The sequence below is a fragment of the Cervus elaphus genome, chromosome 25 (assembly GCF_910594005.1).
Source record: "Cervus elaphus chromosome 25, mCerEla1.1, whole genome shotgun sequence".
NCBI lineage: Eukaryota > Metazoa > Chordata > Mammalia > Artiodactyla > Cervidae > Cervus > Cervus elaphus.
Genome location: NC_057839.1, coordinates 8,158,140 through 8,178,026, shown reverse-complemented (window position 1 = coordinate 8,178,026; position 19,887 = coordinate 8,158,140). Strand labels below are relative to the sequence as shown.

General features: G+C 53.1%; 1 protein-coding gene across 1 annotated transcript in view; it reads right to left on the bottom strand.

The window, feature by feature from the left end:
• The window catches only part of ERGIC1 (endoplasmic reticulum-golgi intermediate compartment 1), a 113,525-nt gene extending 95,846 nt beyond the window's left edge, over positions 1-17,679 (bottom strand). Inside the window, exon 1 of the mRNA XM_043887099.1 lies at positions 17,517-17,679. Within this exon, the coding sequence (XP_043743034.1) occupies positions 17,517-17,536 (20 nt within the window). The 5' untranslated portion in view covers positions 17,537-17,679. The remainder of the gene's footprint in view (positions 1-17,516) is intronic.
• Positions 17,680-19,887: the final 2,208 nt, after the last annotated feature.

Genomic DNA, 19,887 nt, shown 5'->3' with positions numbered 1-19,887 from the left:
CTCATTCCTCCTTTGACTCAGGGTTAACTCAGCTCTGACAAACCACCTGGCTTTAAGAATGCCCTAGTTTCGAAGCTCAGCCACCAGAAGCCAAGTTGGGAAAAGTGGGCAGGCCTGAGAGGGGACCCAGCCTGGCCACCTGGCTCGCAGGGCTTGGGGGCGGGGCCCTCGGCTCCAAAAGGAAGGGGTTGGCTCCACCCACCTCCCGGCCCTGCCGGGCTCCAGTGTTCACAGTCTAATCAGCCTGGAACCTGAACGCCCATCAGTCTTCTCATCTGTAAAACAGGGAAGTAAAAGCCCCCACTTTTGGGTTTGTGATGAGAACTGAACACAGTGACAGATTCACAGTACACAGTGCCGGATGCCCAGGAGGTGCTCAGTAAATGTTTACTTCTATCGTCATCCCTTCCAACTGTCCAGCACCTGTGGCTTCTCTCTTCCTTCCTTCCAGAAACACCTGCCAGCAGAAGACAGGTCAGGACTGGTTCTCTGCACCGGGGACAAAAGGGGGTCAAAACCCAGGTGTCATCATGCAGCATCTGAGGACCTAACACTCACCAGGATGCAAACACCTCCTATGAAAAGTAGAAAAGGTACAGGATCCAAGTGTAGAAAAGCTGTATTCCCATAGCCCCTCTGAACCTCTGTTTCCATATCTGCAGAGAAAAACAATCATCCCCAGACCACACGCATCTTCTAAAGGCTTTCCAAACTCTGAAGCCCCATGTGACGCTTCTGTGATGATCATTACTAAGTTAGTTAAGACTTGTGGTACTCAGCCTCAGATTTACACTTGAGTAATAACAGGGACCCTTCCTCAGGTTTCCCACCTTACCTTGAGAATCACTGAGGACACTTTGAAAGATGCAGACCTCTAGACCTATATGGACTGGACTTGGGAGTGGGGGCAGGACAGCACCCTGGTAATTAGGAAAACCTGCCAGATCTAGAGAGAGCAGAATTACTGGACTCAAACAGAAAAATGGGCATTTAGAATGCCCATAGTCAGGTGATCTAACAGAAAGTCTCCTTTTCTGGGGGTTGGGAAGTCTTGACATTAGGGACTGGCTGTTACTTTGCTAACTATGTGACTCTGGGCCAGGTCCTTAACCTCTCTGAGCCTGTTTTCTCAAAATGGGAAACAATTAAGCTGAGGCCCCTGGCTGGGGTGAGTGTGGAATGTCAGGTGTCTGCCCCCTCCCAGCTTCCCTACCTCAGATCCCAGGGGCTCACGGGTCATTTCAAGCAAGTGGCGCTAGCGGGGATGAGGGGACCCTGGGAGCCCCCCGTTAGGACAGGCAGCTGGCCACCCACTCCCAGTATGGGCGGCCCTGAGTAATGAGGGGTTTCCCAATTCCTCAGGACACCTTCATTTCCCGTTACCATTACCCATTATGGTGATGGTAACAGTAGAACATTTCCCATTACCACTGCTAGAGAAATAAATCCTTTCTGATGCGCTTAGACTCTTATAAGAAAACTGAAAACATTTTTCCAAACACAGAGATATGGCAACAATGCCCCCAATTCCAGGGGACTCGGACCCCTCTGCCAGGTCTTGGGGAGTCTCATCTGTTTTGGGTTCTAAGCTGTGGGAGATGTGAAGTTCATGGAGCAGGGCCCCACCTCCCACAGATTAAGGATCTGATTTTGGCTTAACTAGACCTCTTTTCCTTCTTTCGTTTAACAACCATCCTCTGAGCATCAGCTGTGTGCAGACCACAGGCTCAGTACCAGGATCCAGGGATGAAGACAGGTTTGGTCCCTGCCCTCCAGAGCTTAGACCCCACCAAGACAGACAAATGTCGGGTGACAAATGGCACAGACAGACCACTGCAATTGTGCTAAGTGAGCTTATGGACATGTCCAGGTGGATAAAAGATACAGCCAGGGAAGGGACAGGGGTCGATACAAATTGGAGAGAGATCATTTTGGAGGAAGGGCCCTGGGTGGCCAAGCTAATCCAGTGAGCTCCTCCTCCACAAACTCGTCATCGCCCTGCCTCCTTTCCCGTCCTTCTCAGTCCCCACCACAGTACTCAGCACTCACCATAATCTGTGCAATTATTTGTTCACTCTCACTCTGCTTACCTTTCCCACTACCCTGGAAATGCCATGATGGTCAAGACAATGTCAGGCTTGTTGTCCCTGGAACCCTCCTCAGTTAACCTTTGAGTGAGTACATGAATGGATGAATGAATGAACCCTGCTTCTCTGGGCCTCAATCTCCTCAGAGAGAGAGAGAGAGAAAAACAATACTTTGGCCACGCTGCTGGGAGATCCAGGGCACGCTGCCTGTTTTCAATGGGTGGGCTTGGCGCCAGCATAACAAGGGAGTGGGTGGGACGTAGAAGAGGGGAGTTAGGAGCAGGAGAGGAAGCTGAACTCCTCGACCCCGTGAACAAACCAGTCGGGGAGTATCCCCAAGTCAAGAGCGTAAAACAACTTCAGTACGACATGGCAGGACACACAGGGAGCCCTCCCTTCAAGAGCAGGCACTCGCCCAGGACAGCACCCACTGTTGCCGTCCCCACACAAATCTCGTGTCGCTTCCTGTGCCAGTGAGTGTGTGACAAGTTCCCAAGCATGCCTAGGGTCATCTCCTGATTTCCCGACTCCTTGAAGCAGGCGTGGGAGACAGACATCCCTGTGCACACACAGTCCCGTGTCCCAGGCAGGCAATGGGTAAGCAGGGCAGGGAGGCGGGAGAGCATCATGAGGACACACAACCCCTGCCCAGCATGGTCACACCTATGGCAAGAAGCCTTCCTTGACCAAAGTCAGCAACCGGGGACAGAAGAGGGGCCGTGAGTCCTGCGGGAGCCAGGGGTCATGCTCTGCTCCGGGCCTCAGTTTCCCCACTGGTTAAGTGACACCATTAGTTAATAGCTTGAGTCACGGTGAAAACTATAAAGGGATGAGTGTTGTGAGGTGAAAGGGTGACTTCATCCACCTCTCTCTGCACCAAGGATTTGTCTGTGCACAAACTGTAGGCTTTCTGTCCCCTAAGCCAGCATTTCCCAAAGTGGGGCACCTAAGCCACCAGAGTGACCCATGGTGATTTCAGGCCATGCAGGGACCTGGTGGTTAAATGGCATCAGACTTCACAGTGAGAAGGCCAGTCCCTGTTCAACCCCCTTGAGGGTACTGAGAACATCAAAGAGAACCTCTTGAAGTACAGCTATCTGGCCGTCACCTGCTTGTTTCTCTAGCACTTGCTAATATCCCCTTTTTAAACAGACCCAGCCACTGTAGCAGGTAGCTGGATAGAAAATAATAAACTTAAAATAATTTATTTGTATCTATTTGTGATAGGTGATAATGTTTGTCCATTTTCAAAGATGTTATAAAGTTACCTTTTATAAATAAACATGTTACATCAAAAGACCCAATGCTAACAGGCTAAGTCACTTCAGTTTAGTTCAGTTGCTCAGTTGTGTCCGACTCTTTGCGACCCCATGAATCGCAGCACACCAGGCCTCCCTGTTCATCACCAACTCCCAGAGTTTACTCAAACACATGTCCATCGAGTCAGTGATGCCATCCAGCTATCACATCCTCTGTCATCCCCTTCTCCTCCTGCCCCCAATCCCTCCCAGCATCAGGGTCTTTTCCAATGAGTCAACTCTTCACGTGAGGTGGCCAAAGTATTGGAGTTTCAGCTTCAGTAAGTCACTTCAGTCATATCCAATTCTTTGCGACCCTAAGGACCACAGCCCATCAGTTTCTCTGTCTATGAGATTCTCCAGGCAAGAATATTGGAAGGGGTTGCCATGCCCTCCTCCAGGGGATCTTCCCAACCCAGGGACTGAACCTGCATCTTTTATGTCTTCTGAATTGTCAGGCGGGTTCTTTACATCAGCACCACCTGGGAAGCTGAGTAGCTTCAGTAAAAGTTACTGAATATATAACATATGCTGTTTAGGAACACACCTCCAGAGTAGGGAAATGGTCCCAGGATGGTGGGAGATAGAAAATACCGACTGAGTTCCTACCTCTGCTAGTGATATATGTATCAAGGACTGTCCTTTTTTCTTCTTTTGAGGCCCACAGCCCAAGGCTGAAGGGACAGTGCCACATCCAGACCTTCCATGAGGCCCCGCACAGCCTTCCTTTCTCTCCCCTCACTGCCAGGCTTCAGAAAGGATCCGACACACCCTTGGGAAAAGAAGCATAAGACGGTAGACACCTGAGGCTCTGGGTACTGTGTGGGGCAGAGGCCACACCACCTCAGGACTTCTCAGGAGAAATGAACGTCTGGTGCATTAATCACTGAGATTTTCAGTCTGCTTATGAGAATTAGCTGACTGAGGCTAATACAAAGGGGGCACCTCTAGGCCAGTTTCCTGCCAACCTGGAATCTTCTATACCAGCCTGATACCCTGTGCTTTTCTCTGTAATCACTGAGCACCTAACAGATGCCAGGCATAGGCCCGAGGGTTTCATGGAGACAAGCTCAGTTAGTCCTCATGTTGGGACGGGGAGCCAGGCCCTACTGAGTAGGTTTATTATGTCTCAATGAGGTAATGGAGACCCAGAGGGCTTCTTGCCCAAAGTCACACATTGGGAAGCCATGAAGCTGAGACCTGAATCCAGGGCTGTCAGAGTCACAACGCCACGCAGACTCTGCTAAGCACACCCCCAGGGGCTACCACGCCCTGACTACGGGTCAGCCCCGGGCAGAGTCCTGCAGGAGATGGCATGAGCGGCACTGCCGTGGCCTGGAGCCCCGCAAGCAGGCGGGAAGGGAGCAGAGAGGCGGCTGCCCCTGAGACGGACGGACACAGGAGCGCGCGGTCAGGGAGGGCTGCGGGCGGGCGCGTCACCCCACAAAGAACAGGGGGTCTCTCGGAGGACGTGGTGTTCAAGGCCTCCCAGGAGGGTGGGTGAGATTTCAGCCCGCAGAGATGAGTGGGGAGATGCGCCTCATCTAAGCCAACCTCCTGGAGCCACAGGCGTTAGCGGGGCCAGGCTCACTGCTCTGTCTACGGAGGGGCATGAAAGACCGAGGGGCGAGCGCCTCCCTGAGCCGGACGGAACACGCCTGGTCCTTTCAAAGGCCCTCTTACGGCTCCTCCAGACCTTGTGACCGGCTCTTCTTTCAAAGGGCATGGGGTGTAACGGAAAGCACTGAAGCGGGCATGGTGAGACACCTTCGACCTGCTCGGAAGGGACACAGGTGTCTGCGTCAGCCCGTCCTGCACCAGCGGAGCGGGAAGAGGCCCTGCTGACAGCGAGCACGTGAAACTCCGCAAGGGATTCCAGAACTGGGTGCTCTGCTTCCCCGCGGGAGGGCCAGCTGAGAGTGAAGGGGGGAAAGACTGCTGATCGATAAGGAGTGTGACGGAGGCTGCCTGGCAAACGCCGTCGGATCTGGCTGAAGGTCAATGCCAACCTGACGCCATGCGGGTGTCAGGTAACCCCGACAGGATGTGCTGAGAAGGGCACTCCACCCTCCATCCAGCCTAATCCTGAGAAAACGTCAGACAAACCCAGGGTGGGGGACATCCCACAGGACACCTGGACAGTGTTCTTCAAGACTGAAGAACAAGAAAGTCATGAAGAACAAGAAAGACGGAGGACCTGTCCCCAGGCAGAGCTGGGGGGAGACGTGACCACAGAATGCAAGGTTGCCTCTTGCATTAGATCCTGGAGCAATAAATGGACATAGTGGAACAGAGTTGTTCTTAAATTTTAAATTGTGTTGAAACTGCTTCTTTCAGGTTGGGGTGCACTGGTTACCCCATCTGGTTGTGAAAATTATGGTCTGTGGGATGGCAACGCACTGGGCTTTTAAACATTTCTTTCCTACTCAATCTGCCCTTTTTGGTGAGGATCCAGGAAGGTCTGTTAGGTGTGTACCTTCCCTGCTGGTGTGGTCTCTTTAGGAGCCAGTTGGGAGAAAGGAAAACCAACAGTGTAACTGTTCGGATGCTGAAAATTGATTATCTTTTTGAAATAAAAAGCCTGCCCCCCCCCCAAAAAAAAGGACATTAGTGGAAAAGAGGTAAAATCCAAATAAAGTCTGGAGGGTCTAGTTAATAACACACCAGTGCCAGGTTCCTAGTTGGGACAGATGTGTGAACCATGGGGAACACTGGCGGGCGTCTGTACCACCTATACAACTCTCCTGTAACTCTAAACTATTCTAAATTTAAAAGTGTCTTTAATTTAAGAAAAAGAGAGAAGCGCCACCCTGTTCTCCAGGGGACCTTCCTGATCCAGGGATCAGACCCAGGTCTCCTGCGTTGCAGACAGATTCTTTACTGTCTGGGCCCCCAGAGAAGCCCGACAAAACATGTCCCATGAGGCTGGGGGGGCAGGAGCTGCTTGGCTGGCTCAGCGCTGTATCCCCAGCTTTGAGCACACTGCCTGGCACACAGCAGGCCCTCAAGAAATATGTTCAACAAAGTCTCCACCACCCCAGCCCAGGGCTGGCCTGTTGACTGGGGCTCCAGAGGCCGCCAGAGCAAGGGCAGGCTGGCCAGCCCCACCTGCCCCACGGGAAGGGCTGCACTGCTCCCCTCAGCAGGGTTCCAGCTGACCCCCACCCCCAGGTGTACACATTTGAATACGGGCAACAGTCTCTGAGCGCGGCCTCCTCTCAGGCAACCCGGAGCCCCTCCCCCAGCACAGCTTCCAGGGCAACAAACAGCAAACACAACTGAGCAGACAGCAGCTGCCATCGGGAGCCTCCATGGAGCGGCCCCCAAAAACCAAGGTGATAAGACTCCCCTCTGGGGCATGCAAGCTGGGTAAGAAAACCAGCTCTGGCATCACAGAGTGCTCCACTGTGTGACTTTGGCCAAGTCCCGTCCCCTCTGTGCCCAGCATGCTCATTAGGCAAATGGGAATGACCCCAGGTTCCAACCTGATCGGACGGTGACCTGAACCAGGCAAGGCCTCCAGCCTGGCACTGGATAAGCAGGGACCATCGCGGGAACTGTGGGCACGGCACAGCGTGGGGAGGTACCTGAGAGACACCCTGGGGGCTGAGGGTATTCAGGGATCTGGAGAAGGAATGCCACTCCAACTGAGCTTTCACCAGCCCAGGACTGCAGAGGAGGAAAGTCAGGTCTGGTGGCAGAGCTGGCCGTGCGCCCCCAGCACCATCCACGGGAGGAAAGCCCCAGGCCAGGAGGAACCGTGCCCTGAGATGCCTCTGCCCAAACCTGGGGGCCCCTCACTCCTCTGCTCCTGGCTCCAAGTCCAGACCCACCAGACCCCTTCCTGAGTCCAGGGGCTCCACCCCAAGTCCTATCCACCAGGCGAGCATGTGCTGGCTCCCTGGTATGTGTGACACACAGCCCACCCGCCGCCAGCCACAGGCCGTCGTCAGCCCTCAGAAGGCTTTGGTTTGGCCCAGCATAATGTTCAACAAAAATAAAATTGAAAGCAGTTACTAATCGTTTTCACGCAATTTATGAGATTTTCATCATTTCCTGAAAAACAGGGTGATCTGGAGGGCAACAAGCCACAGGGAGCTGCCCCTTCCCAACGGAGAGTCACTCTCTGACGGGTTTCAGCGCCTGCACCCAGCTGCCCCCCACCCCGTGTCTCTGACGGGCTCCAGCCCCCCTGCACCCAGCTGCCTCCCCCCGACCCCGTGTCTCTGACGGGCTCCAGCCCCCCTGCACCCAGCTGCCCCCCACCCCGTGTCTTTGACGGGCTCCAGCCCCCCTGCACCCAGCTGCCTCCCCCCCACCCCGTGTCTCTGACGGGCTCCAGCTCTCTGCACCCAGCTGCCCCCCACCCCGTGTCTCTGACAGGTTCCAGCACCTGCACCCAGCTGCCCCCCACCCCGTGTCTCTGACGGGCTCCAGCCCCCCTGCACCCAGCTGCCTCCCCCCACCCCGTGTCTCTGACGGGCTCCAGCCCCCCTGCACCCAGCTGCCTCCCCCCACCCCGTGTCTCTGACGGACTCTAGCTCTCTGCACCCAGCTGCCCCCCACACCCCAAGGTGCCTTCCTGAGGGCATCTGCGTGTGACCCTGTGACTGCTCTCCCACTAGTGACTGCTGCCTTGGTTTCTGGGGCCACCATGTGGGTGCCACTCAGAGAAGGGAGGCCGCTCTGGGCTGAGCCGCCCCAGGTGTCCTCACCAGAGCACATCTCTGCCCTGCACCCCCCAGGAGTCCCGGCTCTGCCACGTCCACCTGCGCAGGTCCCCAGGGCTCTGCATGGAGCAGAGCTAAGGGCTGCCAGGCAAGGCCAGGAGGAGAGAAACACCCTGTCTTCTAAGCACACTCGTCCCGCAATCCACACGAGTCCATGCCACCCTCACAGAAGTCCTGCGGAGAAGTGTGAGCACCCCAACACACAGATGAGGAAAAGGGAGGCTCACAGAGTCAGGGGGCGTGTTCAGGGCCCAGAGCCCAGTGAACTCGGGGAAGGGCTTCGTATCCAGGACGATCTGCCAGATGGGCTGAGTGTGAGGGTCTGTCCCAAGGAAGGCACTCCGAAGGCAGCCCTCGAGGGATTCGTGGGGAAGAAAGCCATTCCTAACGGGGGCCCACGACCGAGCCCTTGGCCCTGAAGACACCTGCTGACATCACACAGGCACCCTCGGACCCAGCAAAACTGCCAAACAAGGCAAGTAGCACCAGGTGCTTCCACAGCAGTGAAGGGAAATTTTAGGTAAATTCTTCCTTGCCACAGCGGCTCTGGGTGTGAAAGCGAGAGAGAAAAGGATAGTGCACACCTTGGGGGGAGTCACAAAAATCAGCAACGTCCGGGCACCAGCGAGGCCGCGGCGCGCAGGGCAAAGCACCCTGGCTCTTGGCTCACAGACCCCAAGTTCAAGCCCCAGGCCCGTGCTTCCTCAGCTGTGTGCCTGGCCAGTCACCCCCAGCTCTGAATCCTGGCTTCCTGTTTCAAAATTAAATCAATAAAAGAAACAATCAGCAGAGTGAAAGGGCTCCTTTTTCACCGGGAGAAAATATTTGTGAACTATGTATCTGAAAAGTGGTTAATATCCAAAATACATAAGAAATTCCTTCAACTCCACAGCAAATGACACACACACAAAACACAACAACCCCACAACCAAATAACCTGATTAAAACTGGGCAGAGGACCTGAATAGACACTTCTCCACATAAGACACACAGATGGCCAACAGGAACAGGAAAAGATCCTCAACATCACTAACAATTAGGGAAACGGAAATCAAAACCACAGTGAGATACCACCTCATACTTTGTCAGGACGGCCATCACCCAGATAAATAAAAGATAACAAGTGTTGGGGACAATGTGGGGAAACTGGAACTCTTATATGTTGTTGGTGGAAACGTCAATCAGAGAAGCCACTACGGAAAACAGTAAGGAGGGTCCTCAAAAAATTAAAAATAGAAATACCAAACCAGTAATCAGGGTATTTATCCAAAATAACTGAAATCAGGATCTTAAAGAGATATATACACCCCCATGTTCACCACAGCATTATTCACAACAGCCGAAATATGGAAATAATCCGAGTGTCCACGGCCAGATGAATGGGGATAAGGAGATAAGGAGAATGTGGTGTATACTGCAATGGGACGTTCCTCAGCCTTTAAAAAGGAAAAGCTCTGCCATGTGCAACAACACGGATGAAGCTGGTGAACGCTGCGTTAGGTAAGATAAGCCAGTCGCAGAAAGGGTGTGTGTCGCTCAGTCGTGTCCAATTCGTTGCAACCCCATGAACTGCAGCCCGCCAGGCTGTTCTACCCATGGATCCTCCAGGGAAGAATACTGGAGTGGGTTGCTATGGCCTCCTCCAGGGGCTCTTCCCAACCCAGGGATGGAACCCAGGTCTCCCACATTGCAGGCAGATTCTTTACCATCTGAGCCACCAGGGAAGCAGATAGTCACAGTCACAGAAGACCAAATTACTCTGCCCACTTATAGGAGGCATCTAAAATAGTTAAACCCACAGCAGCAGAGAGTAGAACAGTGGTTACCAGGGGCTGGAGGAGGAGAAGGGAATGGGAAGTTGCTATTCAACAGGTATAAAGTTCCAGTTATGCAAGACAAATAATAAGTCCCAGAGATCTGCTCTACCACACTGCACCCATCATGGTGCACTTAAAAAGCTGTTAAGAGGGTAGATCTCATTTTAAAGTGTTCTGACCACAATTTTAAAAAATTTAATGAATAAAGTGATAGCATTAGAGTTTCTCGGGGGGATGAAACTGTTCTATATCCAGACTGTGAGGCGGTCACATGACATGAAGGCCATAGAAGAGTACACCCAAAAAGGCCACTTTTACTGCATGTTAATTAAAAAGATAAAGCACAGAAAAATAAATGACTACAATCGCATCTATCTCATGGGACCAGGGTGATCTTCCAGTTCAACAGCATGCCCAGCACCAAGCACAACTCATCAGCAGCCGAGGGACTGTCAGGCGTTACTAATGAGATACGGACGGCCTCCTTTCCTCCTGAGAAATGCAAGCCTCAGACCAAAATTCAAGAGAAAAGTGTTTCCAGCACCCGATGTTCAGGGACCTGTGACTAAAGTTTGGTAACAGCCAGCCTGCTCATCTCAAGTAGGGTTTCCACCTTTTGGATAAACAGAACATTCAGTCCATTTCAAACGGATCTTGCTTCCTGTCCAGCTGTGCTGCCCAGAAGGTTCCAAGAGGCAGCGTTCAAGGAAAGGATTATGCTTTCAGGTGTCCGAGCTGAGCTGGTCCCCTGGGGCCCCTTTGAAGTACCATCTGTGTGACCCAGCATCTCTGGGGGTCAATTTCCCTGGATGTAAAATAGGAATAATGCCCAGTCAGAGAGTAGAGAGATTTGTACAGCACTGTACATATTCCCCTAGCTCTTGGTAGCACAGGGGACCCTGAGATCCCCCTGCCTCTCTTAAAAACGAACACAGAATAGCGTTGGCAGGCTTTTTTCCCTGTTTGGTACTTTCCTGCACGCTGTTGTTTAATAGCTAAGTCGCGTCTGACTCTTCTTCGACCCCATGGACTGCAGCCTGCCAGGGATTTCCCAGGCAAGAATACTGGAGGGGGTTGCCATTTCCTTCTCCAGGGGATCCTCCCAACCCAGGGATAGAACCTGGGTCTCCTGCGTTGGCAGGTGGATTCTTCTCTACCACTGAGCCACCAGGGAAGCCCTGCTTTTCCTGCACAGACCAGCGTAATTAAGTTAACAGACCTGAAGGTTAAAGTTGACAACAGACAATTAGGCTAATTACCACTTCCTTAAAGGATCAATTAGAGCTGTGTTTCCCAAACAATATTTTGAGAAACGATAGTGGCCACCCTATAAACCACATGGTGGCTTACATAGTACATTTGGCAAAAGCTGGACTGAACCAAGTGACTCGGGTTCCTCTTGTGCAGGACCTCTCAGAGTCTTTAGTGAGCTATGCCCCTGCTGTGGATCTCCCAGGAGGGACCCCATGATGGAGGCACACAGACTAGGCGACGCTGAGTTAGTCAACCTTACGGTACATCCAAAGCACCCCGGAACCTTGGTAAACTACAGACGCAGATTCAGGGTGGGCCCTGTGATGCTGCCTTCCTGGCAAGCTCCGAGGTGATGCTGAAGTTGTTAATGCGGGACCACAGTTTGAAGAGTAAGGATATCAATGGTAAGGTAACCGCTTCCCCCCAACCCCGACCCCTGACCTGCCTTATTGACAGCTTTACTAGTGAAGAACCAACCCAGAGGAGGGAAGGGGCTTGCAGGGTTGACCAGTGGGACCAGACTCCGCTCCCCAACCTCCCCTGCAGGGACCCAGTCCAGCATCTGGCCTTCCCCGTGCTCTCAGCCTGCCAAAGATGGTTCTCCTGATGTAGAGAAATCTTCTCAGTCTGAGCTGTGCCCTGGGATCACATGGGGGCCTTTATAAAACACTGATGCCTCAGCCTCCCACCCTCAAGTCCTGAGTTCTGGGTCTGGAGAGCCACCTGAGTTTGGGGACTTTTAAAACTCCTCCAGTGATTCTTAACATTTCGCCAGAGCTGAAGGTTACTGATACAAGGGGAGTGGGTAAGTCTCACCCCAAACGCCCTTCTCACACCCTGCCTGCCTCTCCATTACCGCCCAGGAGCAGTTCCAAAATTAAAAAAATGAACAGATTACCAGATGGGAAACAGAACTTAATGAATCCACAGCTGGCTAAAGATACTACAGTATCGAGGTCAGGAATCCAAACCGCCTTGGGAGGAGAGATTTTCCATCTCCTTCCATGTCTGGATGATCATGTAAACACATGCCCTACACTCTAGAGCCCCAGGGGCTGGAGCAGGAAAACCTGGACCCTCCAGAGTGAGAGGCTTTAAGTCGAGGGTCCCCAACCCCTGGGCCACAGACCGATACCGGTCCACGGGCTGTTAGGAACCGGGCCCACACGGCAGGAGGTGAGCAGCGGGCGAGCTTCATCTGTATTCATAGCAGCTCCTCATCACTCACCCCACCTCCTGAGCTCCAACTCCCGTCAGATCAGCGGCAGTATTAGATTCCCATAGGAGCATGGACCCCAAACGTAATGCGCTTGAATCATCTTGAAACCATTCTTCCCCACCTCCCTGCCCATCTGTGGAAAAACTGTCTTCCATGACACGAGTCTCCAGTGCTGAAAAGGGTGGGGACCACTGCTCTAAATTACTGTGAGACCACAGTGCGGGGTGGGGGAGGGGTGGGGGTTCTTTAAAGACAATTTTAGAATCAGGTGTCAGACCACATGAGGCTAGTTAAAAAAATCAAAGGTTGGTGACTTTAAGCTTCTTAAGGAGCACTTCTGGGAAAGGATTAGAGATGAGAAAACCAGTGAATCCAATTAGAGGGGGATTCAGTTCTCTCTGAACTTGGTGAATGGAAGGGGAAAGCTTTAGAGATGGGCCTACAGGATACAAGCAGGGCTCTGGGTCAGACAGCAGGTGTTCCAACCCCCAGTACTTTCTGCTGATCCATCATGTCCCTTACCTCTGTTGCACCTCAACTGGCTCATCTGTAAAATGGGGTAACAACAGTGTCTGCCTTTCAGGGTTACTGAGGGATTAAATGAGCACAGGGAGGATTCTTACCAAGAGTCAGGCACTAGTAAGCGCTCAATAAACACAAAATATTGGCTTGATTTTCACCTAAATTTTTCCTCTGGTCTGATCTTTATTTCCCTTTTACCCTCATTTTTAAGTCTATTTATATTTTTTTAAACTTGTTGTAAAGTATGTGTTTCCATCAGCTTACCCAAGTTCTTTCTGGGATGAAGCAGGCAGAAATACAGGCACCCAGGTAAGCTGCTACCTGCCGAGTGCTGGCTGCGTGCTCGGAGCCCGCCGTGGTGGCTGGGAGCGACACTGGTGTAGGGAGTGTAGGGGGCTGCAGGGACCCCCTCGGGCAAGGCCACGTGGGGACCCAAGGAAACTGCCCTTGATCAGAGCTACAGGCCCTACTTGAAGGCTGAAACCAGGATGTGAAAAAAATCACATCAACTTCAGAAAGCTCCCCTGGGGCTCTGAGGAGATCTAGGGTCTCTTGGAGATGCCCAACCACTCGGAAGGCGAGAGGGAGAGGCGATGGAGGTTGAACCAGGTGCCAACAGCAGAGCCGGCATCACGGGCTTGAGAACTGTGCGGTCACACAGGGCCCCACGCTCGGAGGGCTGCGTTCAGACTTGGCTTAATGTTCTGCTGTCACTGTCCTGACAAGCTCAATACTTTTCCAACAAGGGGTCCTGCGTTTTCATTTGCACTGGGCCCCACAAACCATGTAGCTGACCATACCCTGCAGGGACAGCTCATTTGCCCCTGCATCCACCCTACCAGGGAAGGCAACAAAGGTGGCTATCTCCTGAAAATGAAGAAACTGAGGCTCAGAGACGGTTAAGTCAACTCTCCCGGGGCCTGATGGTCAGTGACAGGGGAGCATCATGCCCCAGGTCCTCGTGTTTCAATTCAGGGGCTGCCGCTGTGGGGGAGCTGGCCACCTCTGCGTGCCTCAAAGTCCTGCTCGGGCTCCTCTGGGCCTGGTTATGGGAACTGCACCCCTACCCCCCACCGCGGGCCAAGCCAGAGACAGCAGGTGTTCTGGCCCCTGCCAGCCGGAACTGGGTCCGGCAGGGCCAACACCCATGGAACTGGGTCACAAGGCCAGTTCCACCACTTCAAGATCCAGCGACTAAGGAATCAAAGCCCTGGGAGCAAGGCAAACACAGCCACCTCTGAGAGCCCAGGGCCTCCTCCCACCCCCAGTACAACTGAGAGGCACCCGGTCAAGGACAGAGGGGAATGACCCACCCAGGGCCCAAAAGGCTCCCAGCAAAGGAAGAAATGGCATTATCAGATTATAACTGGCCTCCCCGACAGACTCTGAGAGACCTTCCTCAGGTCAAGGGTGGCCCTGGCAACTTTTTCTAGGCACTGGAGTTACAACAATGAAGGAGACAGATAAAAATCTTTGCCTGAGGGAGCTCATGTTTTCAAGGGAGGAAGGAAGAAAATAAGCACAAAATAATTAAGTGAATTATATAGTGTTAGGCAACATAGATGCTCCGATGAAATAACACCAATAACGAAAAGAGTGGCTAAAATTTCCTGGGTGCTTACTCTGCATCTAAGTGCTTTACACACAGTGGCTCAGTGAATCTTCTCAATAATGGGTACTGTTTCCATCCCCATTTCACAGACAGGAAAGCACACAGGAGGTGAGGTCCAACAGACACGAAGCAAGCAAGAAGGGCTCCTAAGAAAGGGCAAGAGGTTCCTTTCTCCCCCTTCTTGATTTTATTCTGTATTAAGGAGAGCAAAATGAGCAGGAAGCCTGGTTTTCTCCCTGGCCTCGAACTGGGAGCGGGGGGATTCAACCAGAATATGTCCCTTCCATCTCTCGTGGTCTTTTTTTTTTATTATTAAGGGTTATTTAATTACAATATGTACATTTCACTAAACATAAGTTGAGCATAAATTGCACCACTATATACCTAACAAAACTGATATATGTTCTTAGACGTTCATATAGTTGTGACCACAATTCAGTGGCTGGATTTTATACTCTCAATAGGTTTATACAAACTACAGAACAAGAGATGAATCAAGTGGAAAGTGTCAAAACAAACATCACACACGCACACATGTAGAAGAGACTACAAAAAGACCATGTAAAACTGCAGGTCGTCTCTGGGGTTGCTGGGGAAGCCCATATTGCTGGTGGAGTGGATCCTCTGAAGTTACTGTTTAGTGCACGGCCTGTAGACGACTAGGCTCCCCTGACCATGTGATTTCCGAGGCAAGAATACTGCAAGTGGGTTGCCATGTCCTTCTCTCTCCCCCAAGGTTTTTAAGAGATCTGAGAGGGCTGGGGACCCTCCAAGTCTTCCCTTTTCACCCACGGCTAACAGACCAAGCTCCAAGACTTTGGAACCAAGAGTCCCTGGTTTGAATCCCAGCTCCATCAGTTCACCACCGCTTGTCCCTGGGCAAATAAGTCACATGTCACCCAGCTCTGCAGTGGGGCATCGGGTGGAGGGCTGAGCACAGAGCAGACACTCAGTAAATGTTTGATCAATGAACAATGAAGTGCATGGGATGGCGGACCCTTCCTTTGAACCTGAGCCCTGGAAGGAACACATCTTAGACATGCAGGTTACTAGGCTCATACTCCAAGGTGTGAATGGAAAGTGTTGAATACATTCTCACTGTTCTGGAGTAGCACAAGCTTTCAAAGAAATTGATTAAAACACCTCATTATGCTGGGGCTCCCATGGCACCTGGACATGCCCAATCTCCAACTCAAGGGGCACCAAGTCAAGAATTCTGTGCAACCTGGGACCCTGGCCCACCCTTCAATCTAGGGCAAGACCCTCAGCCCTCAACTTCCTTCCCTTAAAATGTGAGGTTAGGTGCAGAGTGAATGAACTGTATGCCCCAAAGCAGTGACTTCTTCAATAAAGTCAAAATCACCAGAATCTACTGAACCACACAGAAGACAGAGGCAAGGGCAGGAATTATCAGCCTGGGTAAGGGGAGGCTTTATGGAACCAGGAATCGAAGTGCCAACCACAGTTCTCTTGTGGCCTGAATGTTTACTGTTGGCATGAGGTCTGCCCCTGAGTTCCATCAGAGGAGCCTCTCCTGGTATGAAAACTACCCTGGTGTCAGCCCCCGGGCTGCGTGGAAGGGGCAGGCTGAGAGACGGCCACGGTGCCCATGGCAGGCTGAGAGATGGCCACGGTGCCCGCGGCAGGCTGAGCTCTGTGCCCGCCAGTGCAAGAGTTCCCAGGCCACCATGCTCTTCAGGCTGACACCCCAGTATGCCCACACGCCTGGGGGTCACCACCAGGCTTTCTTCCAGGAAGGCTGGCACTTTACCCTGGCTTCATTCACACCATCAGGGAGGGAGGGACCAGAACCCCTAGTCTGTGGGTGAGGAAATGGCCTCACGGAGAGGCGGCTTGTCCACTAACGTCCCACTTCTGAACTCCACACCCCACCAGGCTCTGAATTAAGCATTTCTCACGCTCTCAGCCCTCCCAGGTGGGACTTTATTTTTAGCCCCAATCTGCAGGTGGTGACAGAGATACTGAGAGCGTTCAGACACTTGCCCAAATCATCCAACTGAGCAGCTCTGGGGAAGTCTGTACCCAGAGCCTTCGCCCCAACTTCTAGAATATACCAACCTGCTCAGTGGAGGGGACAGAGACAGGATTCTAATTCAGCTGGCACTAAATTCTAACCCACTCAAGCCCTGCTATTTTCCCGTGGTATACGCGTGCAGCAATGTTGCCTCAGGCCAGGGCAGCCCCTGGGGCTCCATACCTCAGGGGAAAGTCTGGTGGAGACCCTGTCAGTCAGGCTTCCAGAAGGCCTAGCCCAGCACAGTGTGGACCAGGCGGAGGCCGGACCCCACAAAGAGCTCACTGTGGTGACTGCAGAAAGCCAAGGCCAGGAGGGGCCGGGCCCTCTCTGCAAAGTCCTGCCCACAGGTCCCTGGTCTGGTCTCCTCCCCTCCTCCAAGAAGCCCCCAGACCCAGAGCACAGGAGTAGGACCAGCAGAGGGACAGGCCTCCAGCTGGAGGCAGTGGGGAGAGGCTCAGCCTCCGGAAACCTGAAACCCTCCAGCAGCTGCCTGGTGGGAGGGGGCTGCAGACCCCTGGGGACCCCTGGGGGCTCATCCAAGGTGCCCTGGACGCACCTGTCACTGGGGTGGGATTCAGGAAGGCTTTGTAGAGGGGAGGAAGGGGATGGCTTCTTAGCTCGATTGCTCCCATCTAGGGGAAGGAGGAAATTTTCCCAGTATGGGGGAAAGGGGATGCGACTTTGCGAGGTGTCAGGGCAGCCTGGGGAGGGGGACCCCGGGAGGGAAGGGGCGGAGCGGCCTGAGAGGTGGGTGGCCCCGCTTCCCGCTGCACGAGGCCCTCCGAGCCTCCGGCTGGCTTTGTGTGCGGCAGGGGGGCCTCCTGGAGTCCCCGAGGGCCGGCGGAGGCATGCATAGGGTGGGGGACTGCTTTTGCGTTTCAGGCGGGAGGGGTCCGCAGCGTGCCCGAGCACGCCCCGCGCCGGCGTTGCCACACTCACCTCCTGAAGTCAAAGGGCATCGTGCCGCCGCCGCCAGGGATGGGAGCGCTGCAGGCCAGGTGGGCCGCGGCGCCGCGTGGGTCCCAGCCGGCTGCCAACGCCGCCTCCGGCCGCCCCGCCCCCACCGGCCGCCCCCCGCCTCCAACACTCGCTGCTGCCTCCGGCCGCCGGGAAGTGACGCTCCGTTCGGCGCATTGGGCACCGCCCCCGCCCCCGGCCGCCCCTTCCGCCGCACCGTTAAAGGGGCCTGGGGGCTGGGGTGGGGGCTGGATGCCGGGACGGAGGGGCGGGCCTTAGGGGGGCGCGCGGTGGGGCTCGAGGCTTGGAGAGGAAGGGAGCACCCAAAGATACAGTTAGTCATGCCTTCCCAGCCCCCGCCCCCCACTGTGTTTTCCCTCAGTTTCTCTGTGGCCTTGAGCAAATCCCACTGCCTCCGTTATTTCGCATTTGCAAACCGGTTTTCCTAAGTTGAGGCCTTCCTGATAGCTCAGTTGATAAAGAATCCGCCTGCAATGCAGTAGACCCCGGTTCGATTCCTGGGTCGGGAAGATCCGCTGGAGAAGGGATGGGCTACTCACTCCACTATTCTTGGGGTTCCCTGCTGGCTCAGCTGGTAACGAATCTGCCCGCAATGCGGGAGACCTGGGTTCGATTCCCTGGGTTGGGAAGATCCCCTGGAGAAGGGAAAGGCCACCCACTCCAGTATTCTGGCCTGGAGAATTCCATGGACTGTACTGTTCATGGGGTCGCAAAGAGTTGGACTCGACTCAGCGACTTTCACTTTCTTGAGTTGTGCAAATTAAATGGCATGGTACAGATTTGGGCTATGCATAGCCTCTAACTCTGAGTAAAGGGCCTTATACCGTGAAAGAAAGGTGGAGGTCAGGCTGGCCTAGATTTATAAAGTGGACCCAACCACATCCCTGCTGAGCCTCTCTCGGAAACACGCTGGGCTTCTCTGAGTCCACACCCCTTTCCACATCTGCAGGAAGAAGCGGATGACACTTACCGGAGGAGGTTTTTCCTGGGGATCAAATTACAAAGTGGGGAGACTGCATAGTGTGACGCCTGGCACCTAGTAAAGGCTTGTCACCTGAAGCTATTGTAGTTGGCCTGCTAGCTCTACTTCTCTGCTTGCATCTTCAGTATATGGTTCATTTCAGTGGTATTCACTGAGCCTGGCTCTGAGCCCAGTCTATTGTGGACGGCAGACCAAGACCTGTTGTGTGACTTGGCCCAGGGTAGACCTCTCTGAGCCTCAGTTTCCTTCTGTGAAATTCACAGGTGATCAGCATCTCCTTTCAGGATTGCTGAATGAGAGGAGCTGGTAGTTGTAATACAAGACCCAGGTGCAAGAAACTCATTTTGAACTTCCCCTTCTATGATTGGCCCCACGTCCAAGGCTCTGCTAATACAGAGGCTTGAAAAATCCCAAGGGAGGAAGACGGGGGTGGGGCTCCTGTTCAAAAAGCAGGGCCAGCGGGCTGTCTCATCTGTAAATAGAGGGAAATGGCGGTACCTGCTCCTCTGGGAGGATTCAGAATGCATGGTGCCAGTTCCTGTCTGGTGTAGGGTGTGGGCTGTGACCCACACTCTTCCTCCGGATCCTATGCAGCGTTGCCTGTTCTTCCGTTTTCATTCATTCATTCAGCCAGCAAGGGGCCTGGCACTCTTGGGAGAGAGGAGGAAATCTCAGCTGGAACTTGACTCCTAGGAGCAGTAGAAAGGTTGAAGGGGCCTTGAGTAGCCCCTGAGCCCAAAAGACTGTTTGCCTGGCCCTATATAGGAGGGGAGTCATACAGTGGTAAGCATCTGATGAGTCCTCCCTCTCAAGGTCTCGTCCACAGTCTGGTGGTGGTCCACCAACCAACTGCATAGGCCCCATGGGGCAAATTCTCAGCTCCAGCCCAGACCTACTGAATTAAGTGTGCATTTCACACAGTCTCCAAAAGATTCATTGGCCATTGAATTCCTAGAGACACTGTGATAAAGAACCTCGTTTTGGGGGGATGGGGGACTTCTGCGTTTGTGGTTTCTTTTGCCTTGAGCACGTTCATCCCTCTGTGTTCCACCCTGCTGTAATGAACAGAGAATATGCGTGCCTCCCGGTAGATTCTCCATTTCTTCATAACTCTTAGCTATGGTAACAGAGCCCATACTCAAGCCAAATTGCGTGGGGTCACATTCTAGTCTGTCTACTTACTAATTTATTTTACTTCTGTACCTCAGTTTCCTCATCTGTAAAATTAGAACAATAATAATACCTTCCGCATAGACCTGTTGGAAGGATAAAATGTGTTGATGAATGTCAAGGATTTAGGATAGTGCCTAGCACAGAGTAATGTAAGAGAGGTTTGACTATGGTTGCTAT